The 19,073-nt window shown below is 37.0% G+C and overlaps 7 protein-coding genes across 10 annotated transcripts; 3 read left to right on the top strand and 4 right to left on the bottom strand.

Annotated features, from left to right (window-relative positions):
• The first annotated feature begins 398 nt into the window (after positions 1-398).
• Positions 399-2,106, top strand: LOC135945755 (farnesol dehydrogenase-like). Its single transcript, XM_065493620.1, has 6 exons — positions 399-658; positions 719-887; positions 949-1,078; positions 1,139-1,268; positions 1,339-1,494; positions 1,556-2,106. The coding sequence occupies exons 1-6, from the start codon at positions 527-529 to the stop codon at positions 1,598-1,600; spliced, it is 762 nt and encodes a 253-aa protein (XP_065349692.1). The 5' UTR covers positions 399-526; the 3' UTR covers positions 1,601-2,106.
• A 65-nt stretch (positions 2,107-2,171) lies between these two features.
• LOC135945729 (fatty acid hydroxylase domain-containing protein 2-like) lies at positions 2,172-4,532 on the bottom strand. Of its 2 annotated transcripts, none has more exons than XR_010575460.1 (4): positions 4,368-4,531; positions 4,187-4,318; positions 2,627-2,957; positions 2,172-2,561 (listed from the first exon to the last, which is right to left on the bottom strand). XR_010575460.1 is itself a non-coding variant. In XM_065493579.1 (4 exons), the coding sequence occupies exons 1-4, from the start codon at positions 4,469-4,471 to the stop codon at positions 2,189-2,191; spliced, it is 918 nt and encodes a 305-aa protein (XP_065349651.1). In that variant the 5' UTR covers positions 4,472-4,532; the 3' UTR covers positions 2,172-2,188. The 2 variants fall into 2 exon arrangements, 1 of the variants encoding a protein (XP_065349651.1); XM_065493579.1 differs by having other exon boundaries at positions 4,187-4,296; positions 4,368-4,532.
• Positions 4,533-8,965: 4,433 nt separating this feature from the next.
• Fa2h (Fatty acid 2-hydroxylase) lies at positions 8,966-12,067 on the top strand. The gene is made up of 8 exons (XM_065496803.1): positions 8,966-9,242; positions 10,527-10,650; positions 10,771-10,863; positions 10,914-11,118; positions 11,173-11,336; positions 11,563-11,695; positions 11,751-11,870; positions 11,927-12,067. Exons 1-8 carry the CDS (start codon positions 9,118-9,120, stop codon positions 12,010-12,012), a joined length of 1,050 nt encoding a protein of 349 aa, XP_065352875.1. The 5' UTR covers positions 8,966-9,117; the 3' UTR covers positions 12,013-12,067.
• A 215-nt stretch (positions 12,068-12,282) lies between these two features.
• kappaB-Ras lies at positions 12,283-13,488 on the bottom strand. The gene is made up of 3 exons (XM_065496805.1): positions 13,366-13,488; positions 12,941-13,183; positions 12,283-12,519 (listed from the first exon to the last, which is right to left on the bottom strand). Exons 1-3 carry the CDS (start codon positions 13,462-13,464, stop codon positions 12,283-12,285), a joined length of 579 nt encoding a protein of 192 aa, XP_065352877.1. The 5' UTR covers positions 13,465-13,488.
• A 361-nt stretch (positions 13,489-13,849) lies between these two features.
• Cep89 (Centrosomal protein 89kDa) lies at positions 13,850-16,038 on the bottom strand. Of its 2 annotated transcripts, none has more exons than XM_065496801.1 (8): positions 15,918-16,038; positions 15,774-15,860; positions 15,214-15,645; positions 14,899-15,037; positions 14,675-14,843; positions 14,267-14,434; positions 14,059-14,214; positions 13,850-13,994 (listed from the first exon to the last, which is right to left on the bottom strand). In XM_065496801.1, exons 1-8 carry the CDS (start codon positions 15,933-15,935, stop codon positions 13,910-13,912), a joined length of 1,254 nt encoding a protein of 417 aa, XP_065352873.1. In that variant the 5' UTR covers positions 15,936-16,038; the 3' UTR covers positions 13,850-13,909. The 2 variants fall into 2 exon arrangements, with proteins under 2 accessions (XP_065352873.1, XP_065352874.1); XM_065496802.1 differs by having other exon boundaries at positions 14,059-14,164.
• A 273-nt stretch (positions 16,039-16,311) lies between these two features.
• On the top strand, positions 16,312-17,959 carry Vhl (von Hippel-Lindau). 2 transcript variants are annotated; one of them, XM_065494673.1, is made up of 2 exons: positions 16,312-16,471; positions 16,982-17,959. In XM_065494673.1, exon 2 carries the CDS (start codon positions 16,992-16,994, stop codon positions 17,481-17,483), a length of 492 nt encoding a protein of 163 aa, XP_065350745.1. In that variant the 5' UTR covers positions 16,312-16,471; positions 16,982-16,991; the 3' UTR covers positions 17,484-17,959. The 2 variants fall into 2 exon arrangements, with proteins under 2 accessions (XP_065350745.1, XP_065350753.1); XM_065494681.1 differs by having other exon boundaries at positions 16,326-16,456.
• On the bottom strand, positions 17,470-18,987 carry LOC135946466 (U6 snRNA-associated Sm-like protein LSm4). The gene is made up of 5 exons (XM_065494693.1): positions 18,781-18,987; positions 18,679-18,720; positions 18,027-18,125; positions 17,653-17,839; positions 17,470-17,573 (listed from the first exon to the last, which is right to left on the bottom strand). Exons 1-5 carry the CDS (start codon positions 18,781-18,783, stop codon positions 17,497-17,499), a joined length of 408 nt encoding a protein of 135 aa, XP_065350765.1. The 5' UTR covers positions 18,784-18,987; the 3' UTR covers positions 17,470-17,496.
• Positions 18,988-19,073: the final 86 nt, after the last annotated feature.

Here is a 19,073-nt window from a genome sequence, read left to right as displayed (position 1 = left end):
TACAAGTCAAACGCTTGGGCATATTCCGATTTCGGCATCAAAGCTATTTTATGCGGTTTTTGGCTTAGATTTTGATTGTTTTGCAATGTTTTAACGGTATCTGAGCAGCTCTACGATTTCAAGTTTGATTTTGATGGTCTAAAATTTAAAAGTTAACCGTCTAAAACTGCACCTTATTAACACAGCCCACGCTCAGCCAGGCTCATTGGCCGAGAGTCTCACAGGGTGACACCACAGGTGGCAAGTAGTGTGGAGGGGAGACAAAAGTGCCTATTTCGCCGACTCTGGCTCCCCGTGATACAGGTCAATGTCCATTCCAATGATAGCTGGTTGTTATCTTTACATATGAGAGGGGGGTATACTGATAAGAAATTCTGCACTTCGCTATTTAAATTTAAATACCACTTGTTCACCAACTTCCAAGTGCAAAGCTGTGCTTTCTGATCATTATTCACATCTGTTTGTGGACAGGTTTACAGCATTAAATTAAAATTAGGGTGATTGAGTCGAAATAATATATTAATATATGGAGCGCTGGACGAATCGTGTAGCCATTGTCACTGGAGCTAGCTGTGGCATTGGAGCTTCGATTGCCAAGCTTTTGGTCGAGAATGGTCTGAGAGTGGTTGGAGTGGCTCGCCGCGTGGAAAGAGTTAAAGTAGGGACTCATTTAAAATCTTATTTAATTTAATTTTAAACGGTTAAACTTTATGTGTAGCAATTAGCTTCCGAGTTGAAAGGAGCGAAAGGTGAATTGCACGCAGTGCAAGGGGATGTTACTATTGAGGAGGACGTGAAGAGAGTGGTCCAATGGACGAGGGAAAATCTCGGTGGCGCCGACATCCTCGTCAACAATGCCGGTGTTCAAAGATATGGAAAAATTTGCGGTAGTTTAGATCAAAGTTAATATTTTTAAAATATAACATAATGGATTTTTAATTTTCACAGAGCAGAGCAGTGATGATGTTAAAAAAATCTTTGACACAAACGTGATTGCTTTAACAGTTTTCACGAGGGAGGTCGTCCAAGACATGAAGTCCAGAGGAATTTCCGACGGACACATTTTTAACATCAATAGGTTTGCATTGTAAAAACGAAACATCAAGTAGCTTAATTAACAATATTTTCAATGGAAAAGCGTTTGCGGCCACTATGTTTCCCAATATCCAACTGTCCATATTTACACGGCAAGCAAGCACGCTGTTACTGTGCTGACAGAGGGCCTGCGCAGGGAGCTCAGAGATATGCAGACCAAGATCAGGGTCACGGTAAAAGCGCAATGCTCTTAATAGTGCCACGTGTAATTTTGGTAATTTTGATCCACCACATTAATATCAGAGCATCAGTCCAGGGTTGGTAAAAACGGAGATAATAGTTGCAGCAGGTGGTTCTGAAGAAGTAGCAGCAAAGACATTTGAGGGAAATCCATGTCTTCTACCAGAAGATATTGCACAGGCGCTTTTGTACGCGTTGCAGGCACCACCTCACGTTCAAGTAAACCAGCAAGAAATTTGTAATGCAAAAATTTCACATTTGGGTCGTTTGTATATTGCAGGTTCACGAGCTTATCATTCATGCTACAGGAGAATCCCTGTTTTAATCCGGTCAAAATCAGGTCCCTCTTAAACTGGACACTCTCCCGCCACTGTGTGTTGGTACCGTGGAATTAAGAAGTCCAAAAGGCCGATGGAACCATATATAGTTTTGATTAAACTTCAGGTGATGGTAATCATGAAATCCAGTGGATTAAAACCAGGGTCAGTGATAGCCTTAGTGGCCGTTCAGGGTCTGGAATAAGACGTAGGAAAACCAGAACCCAATACTGACAGGGTAGTGTGATCGAACAAAATGGGCCTCAATGCTTCTGGGACGAGGTTTGAGAACACTTGTCCTAGGGGATGGCAATAAACGGCCATAACTGCAATAGGGGACGTCCACTCATGGTGCTGCTTGTGGATGTACGTGCAAAACCATTTATAGTGCAGCAACCTTTGAGTTGTGGCGTTATATTGTATTGATTTAAATTTTTTAATCATGATTAGGACATACTGGATGACGTCGAAACAATAGTCGAGAATTAAAACGACTTATTTAAAGAACAACGAGGATTAAGCCTGTTTTAATTTATTTCCAATTTGAACACAACCTCGAGTGGTGCCTATTTTAAAAAATTTACTAATTCAAAGTGCTACTTGTCCCAATATTTCTTGCTTTTATTTTTTTGGAAAAGCTCATCAGTGCCAAATAATCGGTCCATGAATCCCACCGAACCGTAATTTTGATTGAACTTGACATGGTGAAAATCGTGAAATAAAGGATTTTGAAATCCTGGCAAATGGTAATTGGAGTGCACTGTGAGGGTTTGCAGCGTGAGGTACGCTACCCAGGTCCAAATAGAGAGAGGATGGGAGCCAATGATAATGGGGCCGGCGCTGATGGGAGTTGTGTTGGATACGACATATTCAAACGGGTGTGCGTATGCCGCTGCCACCGCTATCGGCGGCGCCCATTCGTGGTGCGTCTTGTGAACTCGCTTATAAAGCCACTTTGTGTGCAGCAGCCTGGAAAATGGTAATCAAAGCCAAAAATGTGATAATTTCTTGCAGATGAAATGTGCATAACTCACTTGTGCGATAAGTAGAAAGTCACTTCGTACACGAAATCGTGAAAAGCGAGCTCCAGCAAAATGCGCTCCAGAGAAGGCACCTGAAGCAAGCGCTGCATGGTCATCGGCCCTCCAACGATTTGCAGGGCAAAATATCCGAGCACTGTGTAGGGTGTGGCGAAGAGCAACTGGCTCTTTAAGACGGTGATGATCACTTTGCGCAACTTCGCAGAATCCGGAGGCTGGTTGGTGCCCGGCTGCACTTTGTATTTCGAGAGCCATCCTGTGTTGTCAAGCACAATGAAAAAACTTCCTATCAGCCAATACACCACCGTGGAAATTACAGTTGTACCTGAAGAGAAGAATGCAACATTAATTTGAAAAAAGAAAATTAATCTCTATTTAATATTATAATGGAAACTGTTTGTTCTTTTAATGGCCCGTGGGTGAAAATTAATACAAGGTAATGATTGGAACCTAAAATATTATACCTCTCGAAAAATTAAACTTCTACCAGTTAAATCATCTAAATATTAGTTTCTATTGCAGCACGCATTGATCTCCTTCATAAAAATAGGGCTTTGGATTTTTGACAATTTTAGCAAAGATAGAGTTTGCTTTTTAAAAGCAAAGTAGGCAGAAAATATTTTCTAATAAAATCGTGGTTTTCTTAGTATAAGTTCTAGAGTTGAAAATTTAAATTTAATCTATTTTAATTGCAAAATTGGATCTAAGAGCCAATTCACTTACTAATTGAACCCTCTATATATTCTTTACTACTTATTTAAGGCCTAACATAATGGATAAAATTTTGCTTTAAAATAAAAAAAATTTGCAATCAAACCGACCTTTTCTTCGTCAAAAAGCTATATTCGTCTTCAAAATGGACAAAAAAGTTGAAATTTTGGAGATCCAAAATTCAAATCTACAAGTCAAACGCTTGGGCATATTCCGATTTCGGCATCAAAGCTATTTTATGCGGTTTTTGGCTTAGATTTTGATTGTTTTGCAATGTTTTTAACGGTATCTGAGCAGCTCTACGATTTCAAGTTTGATTTTGATGGCCTAAAATTAAAAAGTTGACCGTCTAAAACTGCGCCTTATTAACACAGCCCACGAGCGCGCTGCGCAGCTGGTGCGTGGAATAATGTGTTACTGGAACACAAGTTTCACCATGAGATTAGCAGCCTTTCCCAAGCGAGACAAGAACACCAGTTAAAAATAACTCGCCAATAATTTTAATCTGTGGCTAAATTTTGTGCTGTTTTTACTGGATCGGAACAAGCTTGTCATTCCGATGTTATATCCTGTTTTTTTTTTACCATGAAAGAAAGTTACGTTGCAATATTAAGGGTATTTATTGGCTGATTGCATGCTGAAATATTCGCTTTAAGGTTGATGTTACTCAAGAGTTTTCGTAACTTATTGAGATATACCTATTGGAGGTTTGAGTGAAAGGTAAAAAGAAAGAAGATGTGTTTGGCTATATATTCGGTGATTGAATGCAATAATGTTCTCCACACAGTTCAAACAAAATAGTAATTTTGAGACAATTTTGATTACTAAAAAAGAAGTACTCACAAACTGTAAAAAATAGAAGAGGTTGATCTCCGAATCTCAAGCAGAATCTCTGCCACCATCGTACGAAATATTCCTCTAGGGAAAATCCTCCAGTCACGAAGAACAATATTCTGAGATCGGAAAATACAAATACTAAATTACTCTCATCTCGCAATAAATAATTGTCTCTTCGCTGCCTTACCGACTTGTCGCATTGATGAGTATGTAGTAGTGTAAGAAGAGAATTAACGAGTGCTTGCACATGTGCAGCACTGCTGGTCTAATCCCTTTAAAATTTAAACCCATTTTGTACCGTGGTTAGGTACACACTGTTCGTTTATACAAACTAAACTGTGATTCCGCAGCTCGCGCTGTTAAGTGGCCTTGTGTCTGGATTCGGGAGAGGGGCCAAGTATAAATACCATACCAGTTTCTCAACAATTTTTCTCTGCAGAACCGCACTTTTATTATAAGTGCTCGGCCTTCAGTGCTGCACGGCTCAGAGATCTTTTAATGCGTTTTATTTATCAGCCACATTAGATTAAATCTCTTGAAAAAATTGCAGCAAGAAAATAAATTAGAAAATTCAAATTCTCTGCATTGCCTTAAACAATTCTCTTCACAAAATGACTATATAAATAACTTCCGAAGTAATAAGAATTGGTAATGTACCTCAGATGCAAAAAAGTTATTCCTAAAAACCTTACATTAAAAACTTTTCGTCTTTGGTAGCAGAAAAGTTGCGCATTTTTCAACAACCAAACGCGAATTTCCTTGTTGCAAGAAAGTGTAACAATCTCTTTGACAGTGAAAATTTGGGTTGCGCAATTTTACCGCGACCATAGGATGTTTTAAAGCAGAGTGTTGATCAGTGTCAAGCAATATATAGTGAGAGTGAGCCTTGTAAACAGGTTCATTGACTTTCACTGTTGGTGTATTAGCTTTCGTCTATTTTTTTTCAATAACCGCAGCCCGATTATTTTTAATAAGATAATCACTTGCAACAATTAAGATACTAAAGAAAGCTTTCCCGGAATTCATTGATTTGTTATCAATGGGCGATACCACATTTCAAAGTTAATGTAAATTTATTTAGTGTTTTGAGGGGAAAGTGATAACATTGAAACTGGGTGATGCAATTTAAGATCCATCAATTTTTTTAGCTTGAAAAGCTATTTTTCTCTGGAAATTCTCCAAACCTGTCTTATTAAATATTACAGGAACTGTTCAATTCAAGTTAATTTTAATCATCCATCATGTACTTCTTGTAACCATGCAACAGAACAAATAGTAGTAGACAAAGAACACTATTATTTATCAATCCGTCTTTGTAAAATTCAAACGCAAAGAAAAACATTAAACTTAAAATCTTTTACAATTAGATATTTCTTAAAGGAGTTTATAGTTGTTGATAAATGGGATAATACAGCTTTGAATATCCTTTGTACCCAGTTAAAATTAATTTTATTTTTACTGGATTAATTCAAATTCTGCAAATTAAAAGGGATAAAAGGATATCTTGTTGACCGATTCCCTTCTTGTACGGACTTTTTCTTAAATAAAATTTACGTAATGGCTCCACTCTGCGCTGAGGTTACTCTCAAGATGAGTTTTGTTGTTTTTGTTTGAGCTATATGCTACACACATAATGACAATCTGGGCCACTTTTGAATTATTTATTTTTAACTTCAAATTTAATTAATTTCACTTAATGATATACATTAGCAATAATGAAGAAAAGTGAAAAAGACAAATTGTGTGGTGTGGTACGTGTCTACCCAACAGCCACAAAATTAAAGCAGCGCATGATGCGAAATATTTTTAACCAGACTTTTTCTGAACTTAAAAGTTATTTTGTGTAGCGGTCAGAGGAGTCCAAATGGATTTACTTTACAAATCAGAAAGTGATTTGAGAGTGTCTAGTAAAAACGTTACGATCTTTACAGTTTGTCGCCTACCAATTCATATTTGTCTTTGCAGAGGCGTGTATTATAAAAATTATGCTCAGTAGTTTGCTCATTCTTGAATGACATATTTCGAAGAAATTTACTATACATAAGATAGTGTCAGGCAGATAGTATTTTACAAATATTCACAAAATAATCAGTTTATTTAAATTAAATCATAAATTAATCCACTCTGGAAATGTAAATTTTTTGATTAAGTTTGTGTTGAAATGTACCATTTATTAAATTGCAACAAAAATAATATATATTCCAAGCTGCGCAAGTGCATAAATTTAAAATTACAATTATTTCATCAATCGACCCTTTATATATTAATATGTGCGTAGTATAGTAAATCGAACTGCGTCCAATAAATTTTAAAATCTAAAAGTTATTATTGCGATGATAAGAGGGTCTGATTGATCAGTTTTCCGCGAGCTTTTTGTTGCCTTTTACACATTTTAATGTTATTGTCTGACTTAATGCACCTATATTTGTACTAAATTTTGTGATAAGAACAAACATTATTAATAAATCGCTCTGCTGGTTGAATCGGAAATTTCAATATTTTTTCATCTTAGTTTTCCTTTTATGTTTAATTAAAAGAATCATTAATATTCAAGCGAATAGTTGGCGATTGAGAGTTGAGGTGACTCATGTCACGTCAGCACTAACTAAGCTTACTCAGTTTTTCAAAAAGGGTTCGCAGATGTGTGAAGAGCTGTGCAAACAATGAGAAGGCGCTGGCGCACTACTTAACGTTTGTTATGACAACTCCAGCAAGCAATGTATGTTAAAAACGGATAAAATTTCTAGTTTTCTTCAGATAATTAAGTTAAAAAACAAAGCATCTTCCACTTCATGTGCATTAAATTTCACTCTCGTGCTTACTATACTTCAAGGCCATAAAATGTCGTCTAATCAAAATAAGATCATTTTAAATTTTAAATGTTGAGAAAATTCCACAGTTGGCTCATCCAAAATGTTATAATGACGAGGGATTTTGATATTTTAAGTTCAAAATGTGGTTAAAATTCACAAAAATAGTTAGAGGAAAGCCAGCCCACGATTTTCATTTTTCCATCAAATTAACTGTACAGATGGTCGCTATAAAAGCGGATATTTTTGGCGCTCGTGTTGTATATACGTAAGATAAAATGTTTCATATTAAATCTTCAGATAGCACTGCGCAATCTAATCTTGTCGAACAAATACACAGCAGTTAGGATGACGAGGAATTATGTTGCTGCTGTAGCAGAAGTAGAAGGGGGCCAAGAATCGAGCTCCAAAAGTTATGATTCAGACCTCTTTTTGTTTCATTCTAGAACGTGGAGTTATTTTATCACTAAGCCTTACTTGATCGAACTAAGTGCTATCGGCAGAAGCTACGTACAAAAAACTAGATGACTAATTTATTGATGACTTCATTATGAAACTAACCAGACAACAGCAAAACCAATTCTATAATGAGAGAAAAAAATTATAAGTGTTGTGTACATATTATGGGGCTAAACAGAAAAATTTCAACAATTCAACCTGAAATATTAGCTTTGTTGCGCGCAACGTGTACAGGGTGCAGGAGTTGCAAAACCTGCCTCAATAGAAGGTGAATCTTGAGCAATCTACGTGCAGCATCCCGACGTGGCTCATACTAAAAAATAAAAACATCTACATTATTTGTTTTATAACTGATTTTACTATTTTAATTTGACAATTTGAATTATGTTCTGTGAAAGTATTTCTGCTCATGAAATAGGGCTTCGGGTAGAAGCCGAAATTTTTTATTTTTTTAGAACCTCTGCACAGCACTTCCCGTGGGCTAAGAGCTCACTGGGTCCCAGACCCAATAACACCGCCGAGCGGATAACATGGTGCCTGAGTGGCCCGAGTGGCCGCAAAGGAGCTTGGGCCCAATGCGGCCATCTTTTCGCCTCCCTGCATGGATGAAGTCTTCTATTGAAACGCCAGACATTTGTCCATAAAGCCGCTGGAAAGGTGCACAAACCAGCAAGTGGTGAGTCGAGTTAATTAGATGCGAATTTAAAAGCAATAATCTTCGTGCAAAAATAAAAAATACGACGCACAAAAAAATATTGGAATTTTTATTGCTGTTCAGCGGAATTCATAGAATGGTATTTTATGAATGGTACCCATTCATAAAATTTCACTGAGGAAATTCCGTTAAAAAGGAGAGCGAAGATCTGATAAATAAGATGAGTTTAGAAAATTATTTTGTTCAATGGAGGAAATTATGATTATTGCTTCCCTTTTTTGGTTGGGGCAACAAATTGAGACAGTGTGAATTTTTCGTTTAATTGTGTCAACCATATTCTGTTTTGTATTTTCTTGAAACCCGAATGGTTGACGTATTTTAAAATGAAGTAGATTTTTACACTCTCTGAAAATAAATGCGCTGTAGAATGTGACGGAAAAACTATTCCTGTGTGTTACCCTTGACTGATCAATGTGAAAATATAAATAAAACACCGTTATACCTAAATAAAAATGATACACCTTAATTTAAGGTGATGAGATATTTATATTTAGAGAAAGGATCCCAGTAAACCACAGTTCTTTTGAGGTTAGTTTTTATATAAATTTTCAATTAGAAATCTGCATTCTCATAGAAAAGTTTAGCGCCAGAAAATATTGGAGAGAGGGAATGAATTGGTAGGAACGCATTCAGAGCTAAAAAAAAGTAGTTCTTACTTTCGATAAAGTACAAAAAAAGTAAAATAAGTTATTTTCAAAAGAATTGAAATTAACGTTAAAAATCGTCAACGATTATAGTTCTCTCATAGTTATCTATCACTTTCCAATAGAAAGCAATTTAGGGATATGTAACGCACAAGGGAGGTGTCACCGTGTGCGTCTGGTGCGTTGTCTCTGGCGTGTTTGCTGATAAGCGCGGTAAAGGCGGATTCAACAGAGGGGACGCCGCGAATATAATAGTTAGTCAGGTGCATCAGACGTGAAGCGACAGGCGCGGTTCTCGCATCTTTGGAAATGGGCAAGGGTACCAAGCAAAAGTCTGACCAACAGTTTCTGGTCACCCACAAAGGTGTGGCGTACGACATCGCGCCCTTCCTCGCACAGCACCCTGGCGGACTGGCACACGTAGAACCGTACAGGTAAGGTGAATCGGGAAAATATAGTATTGTTAGTTAATAAGTCAATTAGATTAGCTGAAAATTTGTTCAACCTCTAACAAAGGAATTTCCAGGTGTCGTGAAAGTTAAATAATAATTTTGCAAATTGATTTATGAAAATTATACGCATTAAAAATTCGTGATACGCAAGTCATATCTATAAGCTGCAATTTTAGCAGCTAATTTTTATCAAGATTTTAATAACCTTTTATTACTGACCTTGTGCTAGGAGCTGTCGTATAAAGCTAAATCATCAACACCTTATTCCAAGGGTTAATTTCGATTTCCGTGAATATAGATCCATTAACAATTATTCTAAATTAATAACAATATTGGTATAGATGGCCCTTATAATGCTCAGAAAATGTTTAAAGATTTTTCGCGTTAAATTTTATAAAATGAAAAATTTCAAATCTGCTTTACAACAAATTTTCCCTCGATTAACTCATTGCTATTAGCATATCGTTTCTTATAAATATAAGCTCTATTAGGCAGTATAAACACAACGTGTGGCATATATAATAGAATGCTCAAAAATATTCTACATAATACAATAATATATGACTCAAACAATTTGTTAATGAGGTAAAAGGCTCATCATTGAAAATATTTTATGTTCCACCAAAGATAATAAAGTTTAATGTGATATAAAAGCTCTTACTGGAAGAGGCAAAGGTGAATTTAGACCTTTTAAATTATTACGCGATGACAGCTTTCATTGATTTCCTCTTGTGAGAATATGAGTTTTATAAAATCGATTCCTAACAATTTCAAGATGTTATGCTCTATTCAATGTTAAAAAAGTACAAAATAAAAGCAACTTTTCCAATTAACATAAAAAGTCTGCTGTGACATCGGTGGAGTTATTACGTCTGAATTGACGTAATTTTCCTGTCACATAATGACATGCTTGTTATGAGCGTAAAGTATTGATCCGAACTACCATTCTCAGCAACGGAAATTCTTGCTTGCAATATATAAACTTTTTTATTGACAGCACAGAGTGTCAATATGTGCACTCAATCTAGAATAATACTTCACGAAGACCGCACCTGCTGCAACGTTTTTCTCTATATACCTTTCTTAGCGAGCTGTTCAAATCAATAAATAATATAATATAATTGCAGCTAAAATCCATATTAGATGTGAAATATCGCTCTCCTTAATCCAACCAGAGAAAAGAGGCAAAAGCGATTTTGTTTTCTTTAAGATATTGGACTCAAAAATGAATAATTTTAATCAAAGATGTTTTTGTATTTGTTTCAGGGGGAAAAACATTTCCCATTTGCTAAAGAGCAGACATGGTTCCACCGAGTCTGAGTCATCTTTGGTTCACTCGCTCTCGGCCACTTATCTTTTGAACCAATACCGCATCAGCGATGATCCCAAGGTTTGTTCAGTTGATAATTTTGGAGCAGTTTCACAATGAGAAGATAAGCCCCAAAACGGGGCACACGCGTCACTTGCATTTTCCGAAGTAAACCTTAAAAACTCTTACATAATTCTGCAGGATAAGGACCTTGCGAACAATAATAAAACGACCAATGGGTTAAAAACAATGCAATCACCAGAAGAAGAAACTGGAGATGTAGAAGATTTAGAAGTATAGTTATATTTATGGAATTCAAAGAAAAAATAAAGATTAATTTTTAGCATTTTGTCGACTGGAGAAAAGGAATGCTGAATCAGGTTGCATCTTTGGGCCCCAAGTACTCGCAATGGGTGAATCTGCCTGTTGACAAACACCTGATCCTGTTTGACAATCCAACCTTGGAAAAATTGTCAAGAGCCAAATGGTATTACGTCCCAATCTTTTGGATTCCTATATTTTTCGCTTTCCTATACGTTCATTATTCAGGTGAACAAATGAACTTAATGTTCCCGTATAAATAATCCCATTTTTCTGCACTAGGCGGTTTCTCGCATGTCACAACCATTTGCGGACTGGTATTAGGCACATTTTTGTGGACAGCACTTGAGTACACGTTGCATAGGTGGCTATTTCACATGGAGCCGCCAAGTCACAGTCCAAGACTCATTACATTCCATTTCCTCATTCATGGCATACACCACAAAGTAAGAAACATAACATTTTTTTTAAAAAAAAGTCATTAAACTAACTGTATAAGCATCAAGATAAGTGAAGATAAATAATGCATAAAGCAATTGCATAATATTAAAAAAATCATCTATTTAATTAAAATTTACAAACTCACAGGTCCCATTTGAAGATAAATAATGCATGAAGCATTTGCATACATTAAAATAATCATCTGTTTAATTAAAATTTACAAACTCATAGGTCCCATTTGATGGAACTCGTCTAGTCTTTCCACCAGCTGGATCATCGATTCTTGGGATGGTGTTGTACTTGATATTCAGAACCATATTGCCCACTAGCATACTTCATTCAACCGCAGCAGGAGTCACCTTAGGTAAAACTCATAGACTTTATTATTTAGGCACGGTCAATAATTTGTGTTTTTCCAGGCTACATGTTTTACGATATGTTTCACTATTACTTGCATTTTGGAGCACCAAAGCCATCCTCCCACTTTTACTACATGAAAAGGTATCACAATCAACACCACTTTTCACAACATGAGTCTGGTAAACGTTTTGCTGATGAAATTAAAATGTTTTCTAAAAATGAAATTCTTATATAGGATATGGAATAACTAGTCCTCTGTGGGATGTTGTGTTTGATACAAAAATAGTCCTCAAAAAATTGGCAAAGGCAATCAAATGGTGAAATTCCTACAGCTAGATGTTATCGAGTCGACCATCGTAGACTGAATTTTGAGAGATCAATGTTGAATGAAGGTTTTCAAATGAAATTAAGTTTTTTGTATTACTTGCTATCTATATTTCCCTGTGTAAATAATAAATGGTGGAATCAAAAATAAATTATTTAATACAAATCACCTCTTTTCACTTTGTATATCATGCGTGAATGATGGTTCTGCGTCACTGTTTTGTAAAGTCACTCTCACCAGATGCGGGAGTTAAAAAATTGTGGTTATTACCCAGCTTCTTTGATTTTTCTTGAGATTCCAAGCTGAGAGAAAGCACTTTTTTGCTGAGGAGGGTTCAGTCTGGTAGCAAGTTGGGTGAAAGGATCAAAAAGGGTTGAGCGGTCCATTGCGTCCACTTCATGCAGGCGAACCTTTTCTCTGGTCGCCCATTGGCTTGCTTGGCCAATATCCACGGGATATGTCCGCTCGCCTCTCTTCCTATTGGCTAGAACTGTGACCACAACCTAAAATATAAGCGTTTTTGGCATAACAACTTAATCATTTTAGCATCAAATTTCAGTCATTATTTTGACATTGTTTTAGTAAACTTTTTCAATTCTGGTTGTTGCTTTGTTGATGAAGCCTATCTGTGTTTTTCCATGTAAAAGGACACTACTGCGACGTTTACTTGTAAGAAAGAGAAAGGAAATAGTTTTACAGTAACAAGGAGGATGAAATCCATTTCAAGATCCTATGAATCTTAAACAATTCTTGTGAGCAGGGAAACGGTATTTTTTCATTTAATAGTCGTCTGGTGAAAATAATAAAATTTGAGATTATTTGTTGAAAGAATTATCAAAGATTTGAAATTTTACCTCCTGATTTTGGCAAATCGTATTCCTAATTCCTATTTTTATTATAAAATTAAAAAGTTGGAATAATTACCTCTTTCTTTTCTCGGTATTTTTCAATATCTTTTTTGATGTTGAGAACGACATTGAAGGATTCTGGTTCATCAGGGTCGTATACGATCACATAGCCATCAGCGTTGGCAAAATAGTGCCTTGGAAGTTCGGATGTGAAACCAAGCCCTAATCCAGCAGTGTCGAAGAACCTGAGAAGCTCTTTGGAACCCCTTTCTGTTGCGACCGATGCAGGATAAATGTCTTCAATTGTTGGGTACAGCTCCTTCGATGGAAATATGCAAATGTTTAAAAAGAAGTACTATTTTCTAATTTCTACTTTTGACGTTGCAAGCTCTAATTGCATCAACGTGTATTTCACATTAATATAATGACGTGTTATTTAAGGCACACAGGATTTAAAGGAGAAGTATCGGGAAAATGGAAAAATATGTAATTGAAACTCACAGTTTGGGCTGTGACATGCCCATGAATGAGCTGCTCCAGAATTGCAGTCTTCCCTACACCTCTGGCTCCACAGACCACAACTTTGGCAATCTTGCCCATTTGTTCACCCTTCAAATCAATTAATCAATATGAAACGCTGCATTGAAAAACTGCCCTGAATTTCTGAAAAATATCTATTTGTATTACTGCGAAAGTTACAAACAGCTTGATTGTTGTGGTTCTGAATTCATCTGCGCCAGCTGGCTCTATGCAGTCACGCCCATTATTTGCCGTCTCACTAAACCCACTGGACGCTTTGTTAAGCCTTTCAGGCCAGGTGTGTGCGATGTTTAAAAAGTACTTAAAATAAGCTGTGTGATCGATGTCAATTAGATTTAATTTAAAGGCTGAATCAACCATTTTATTCCGTTTTTTAACCATAAAAGGATATTTAGATCGCCAAGGTTAGACGTTTTGTGAAATAAAATATTAATTTTTAGAAAATTTATGTCATTCTAAAATAAATTACGATAATTTTAGCTAAGTATAAATAAGTAAACTGGCACTACTTTTTATTTTGATTAGCTTTGCTACAACTTTGATTCAATTTGCTCTTGTGTGCTCCTATGACTGATTCTTCACAGCAATACCTGGCAGGAAAATTAAAATATAATCAAATTATTTGAATTTAATCTTAACGCCTAATGCAATCACCTCTTGGCAGCAATCAAGCGCACAAGGTTTTCCTGGTCAGTGGTCAACTTTTCGGCGACAGCCATAAGTTGTTTGAGCTCTCGGACCGACGAGTCTCTGCAACTCTCTGCAGCCACTAATTTAGTTTGCAGCCGCTCACTGCGACTTTCCGCTCTCCTGCAGCGAACTGTCCAGTGAGCGGCGATATAAAATTAATACCCAGACTCACCTCAGCAGCTTCTCTGTGGCCTTTGCTTTGGCCTCCATGTGGGCTGCCTCGGACATAGCAGCCCTCGCTTTGGCCTCAGCTTCCACCTTCTCCTTGGTCATGGCTGCAAGACGGTCCTCCAAAATGCGTCTATCTTTGTCATAACTTGAGCGCAGTTCCTCAAGCAATCTATTTCATTAAAAGCTAGATCTGTTTGTGTCCATGATTTTCTTTTTAATTTTATCTGTTTATAAATTGATGCTCTGATAGAAGAAAAAATATGTATGCTTTGACTTGTATTGTATATTAATAGCACCTAGAATTATTTTAATTTAGCAAAAATTGATCTTACAAATTTTGAAATGTCCATGTTTCATAAAAATTTGTGTCTGCTCTTAAGAAAAGGTGATATATTAGAAAATAGCATACGTTTTGCACTCATTAATTGAAGACTGGTGGTGTTGCTGGGGTACTCTATTTTCAATTTCCCTGCTTGCTTCGTCCAACTGATCTTGCAAAACTCTGTAGTCTCGAGCCAACGCTTTCATCTGCGCTTGTTGTTGGACCATTTCTTCCGATCTCTTCACAAAATCATTCCCTGAAATCAAACTCAGTTTTAAACTGGTATTAATTATAATGAGACATAGATTTACGTTGCTCCAGCAATATTTCCTCTAGCTCCTCAACTCTGGCTTTGTAATCCTCTAGACGCCCAAGTAGGGCTACATTTTCACTGTGAAGACTTTCAACATCTTTGGAAGCCAGTTCTCTTTCTTCTCTCTCCAACACGCTCTAATTAGAAAAACAAAATTGTGCATCGATATGTACAAAAGCCTTACGCGAGAATTGTGTTAATATTTTCCAAAAAACAATAATCATTATCACTCACAAGCTTCAAGTGGTGAATAATTAACCCTTATAACCTTTGAAATTGAGGGCTTTGAAATATTTTTCAGTTTTTTATTAACCTCATTTTGCACTTCTTCAAAAGCCTCATGAAGGCGTTCATTCTCACTGATGACCTCTCTCAGCTCGGCGCCCAGCTCTTTAAGTCGACTCTCATACTTCTCGATGACTGAATCCTTCTCTGCTAGGGCCTCATCGTAAGCGGCTAGCAGAGGCCCAAGAGTGGTTGGATCAGCTCTGCACCAAGCAGGTGCAGCTCTATCTCCATCAGGAACGTTGTCTTGACCTTCTAGTTCTCTCAGTCTGGTCTCGTACCTTCCCAGCTCAACATTCAACCGCCAGACCAAATTCTCCAGCAGCTCTCTGTCCAGCAAGAGGGACTCTGTACAAGCTATTTCGTTCTTTTTTGGACGCCTGTGGACTTCAGCGATGTCCTCCTCCTGCAGCTCTTCTTGTGATTGCGAAAGGGTGCCAGCACTTTTGGACCGCGGTGGCTATGAAAACACTCAGACTTAGAATAATGCGCTCGCACTCGTCACTCAAAACGAATTATAATACTTATAATACATATATTTTTCATTAACATCATTTTATACAAATAAAACGATATTTTGCATTATACCCTATTTGATCTCTCCGGCCTCTTTGGCTCCATCTCTGTGCCGACCCTTCGAGGAGCAGAAAACGAAAACACTCTTCTAATCCTGCCCTGTATATATTTCCTATTATTAGACCTTGGCAACCGCAAAACATAACAAAAACTTACCAGCAGGTCGATATTCATTTCGTCAAAATATTGCTACGCAGCATGTGAACGAACGTGTGCGTGTCGTGACTGGTCCTACCCAGTGCCGTTCTGTTCGTTGCCGCCAATAACCTAGATTGTGAAAGTTACTCATTTCAATTCTGACGGTTGTATAAAGATGGCAGCAGCTCCACGTCTTTAAAAGTTAGGAAAATGCTTCCAATGGTTGTCATGTAGGTGGTTAATATAATAAGGAGTACAATTTTAGTAATATTTAACTTTGAATTAGCCTCTCTATTTTATTAGTGCGTGCTTTATTTATTTATCATTAATCTTAAATACAAATGAAATTAAAATTTTAAACAATTTGAGCTTTATTTATATCAGTTGGATTGGAAAGTTCTTACAAATGTTTTCTTACTTTCTGATCTCTTAAACATGAGAAACAAAACCAATGTAAATAATGAAGGATGGCAGCAGCAGCATTTTCAGAGGAAAGCAACTACATACTAAGCAACTTTGTTTATTGATGGACATTCCGAACTCTTTGCTGTTTAATCGTATGTGGCATAGTTGTACGTAAATACATTAACTTATTCTTGTTGTCATTGATGTACATACAATACATACTTCAATGAAAGTTGGTTCAATCGAAGAAATGCATCTATGTACATAATATGTATGTATGTATGGTAAAATTACAATTTCTGCCAGGTTACACATTCGCCAGTTCTTATAAGAGCCCCATAAAAAAGTAAGGGTGGCGAAAACTGTAACTCGGCGGTGAAAACTGTAATATTTCCATATTCGCTGAATTGCAATAAAATTTCAAAAATTAATGTAAAGGTAACCCATTGTTCTCTTAAATCTCATAGTTCTGAGGTCATTTTACCCTTCGTTTTTGCAGTCCTAAATTTAATTACATTTATGCTTAATTCAGCTTCACAACCTGAGGCTTTTACTGAACCCTGAAAATATTGAAGGTCACGAATGAGACTGGTCGCATAACTATCAGACATCAGAGCTTAAGATGTTACCCAGTTAAATCACAAGCAATCCTGTAACAGGTATGTTTTCTTTTGCAGAGGCGAATTCATGCCAGCTGCAACTCTCCGCTCCATTGATTCAACCCAGCCCGCTTATCCCACCTTCCTAAATGGTACCTCTCGAAGGGTGGACATAGTGTGGCTAGATTTTCATGGTGCGCCGGTTGTCTACAAGACCCTGAAGCCAAGAGAAACCTTCAGAGTGACAACATTTGTGACCCATCCGTGGCTCTTTGTAGACGCAGACACACGTGACCGTCTTCTAGGCAGACTGAAGTACGTGTACATGCCAGAGGCCCCTAAGTCACGACCGATCAAGCGTGACATTGTTATGATCACTGTGCCAGTGTTTCCACTACTCGCCAGGGCTCTGCAAGTTGTGCGAAACTCTCTGAAGCCTGAAATTAAGACAATCTGCTTCGAGTCTGAAAAGGTTCCTGATGCGATCAAAGGGCTGGGATTGCCCCACACTCTACAAATAAAATTGATGGCATTCATCAAGTCAAGTCAGGAATTGAAACTTCCGATTTCAAGTGATTAGTCTTATGTACATTTTATTTGCGGGCTCTGCCACCTCCACCTGGACCACCCCTACTGAGACCTCCTCGTGGACCACCGCGCTGATTGAAACCTATTAGAAAGTAGCGAATTATTTACTGTTTTGTGTAAATGCCGGATACATAAAAAAATTGATTTTAATTATGCTTTACCTCCCCGCTGGAATGCTCCTCCGCGGCCACCCCGCTGGCCACCTCTGGGCTTGTTGTCAGGGCGACCACGACCTTTGGCTACCACATCCTCCTTGACCATGTCGATAACTTCGTCAGGAATGCGCAAATACTTAATGGTACTGCCTCGGATGTAGCATTCGGGCATCCTCCAGAATTTATCACCATCCTGTATTAATGTAAACACCTTTGTTAAACAGCTGATTTTTGCATAAATATTGATATAATTTCAATTTGATGAACAAAATATAATAGACCTGTCTTAAGAATAAAAAGCTTTCAATTTAAATTGTTTTACCACTGTGCTTTCTGTTCATAAGATGATCTGGTATAGAATATATGGATTTAAAACCAACCCTTGAGGTGCAGATAACTTCTCGAAGATTGATGTTCATCCAGCTGTCGCAGTTGACCAGATGACCATTGTATGTTTCTCCATTTTTCAACTCCACCAGCTATTACAGCCATTTATTATATTATTAGTAATATACACATTATAGATTTGGAATATAAAATACATACACTTATTAGTGCGGACCAACAAAAAGCGTGAAATGTACCGTTTAACGTTCAAGGCTTTAGCACAAACTTAACATTTTTTGCTGAGCAACAAGTACATTTTTAGAACAGTGATAGTATGGTACAAATCTTCCTGTTTTGTAAGTTTTAGTCTATAAAAATGCAAAAGAACCAAAAATGTACATAATTACAGTTTGCTTTATGTATGTGAGTTTTATTCACTTCTCACTATGAGATTGGTAGAGACAGGATCCGACATTGGACTTGGTCCTTAATTAATTGGATATCAATATGCAAATAGCTGAGGATGACTATATAGGATCCAAGTCCATAATGTTGTAGATATACATATCGGTATATCCTGTCTCTGATACCCATCCCAACCAGAAAAAAATTATTGCATTTTTCGATTCAAAACACGGGATTTTTCTCGTAGGGTTACCTCTCACCATAGTTTAATGAAATAATTATTGAGGATTAAAATATTACCATAGGATGATTCTGGGCTGTTCTCAGCAAAGACAAGGGCAGCTGTAAGTTGAAAGTTTCATCTTAGACGGTTGATAAAATTGATTTTTCAAATACACAAACCATTTTGTTCCTATTTAACGGAACTCAGCTACAGGAAATGAAGGAGAGCTAGCGAATTTAATAGCAGTAAGAAAATGAGCTCGTAACACGAGTAATCCAAAGCAAAACTCGTGTGTTTGGATAAAAATCTCCAAGAAGAAATAAGCCGCTTCTCCACCACCGCGCTTAACTCTTTTCTTATGTTTAGTGCAGTGTTTGTGTTTAGCTGGATGTGATCTATTCAGGAGTTGAAGAGCTCAATTTCGACAAAGTTTTTCTTGCCATTTAAATGGGTTTCTTCCTTCAAATACAGC

Source organism: Cloeon dipterum, chromosome 1 (genome assembly GCF_949628265.1).
Source record: "Cloeon dipterum chromosome 1, ieCloDipt1.1, whole genome shotgun sequence".
In the NCBI taxonomy this organism is placed as follows: domain Eukaryota; kingdom Metazoa; phylum Arthropoda; class Insecta; order Ephemeroptera; family Baetidae; genus Cloeon; species Cloeon dipterum.
This window is presented reverse-complemented; position numbering and strand designations above follow the sequence as displayed.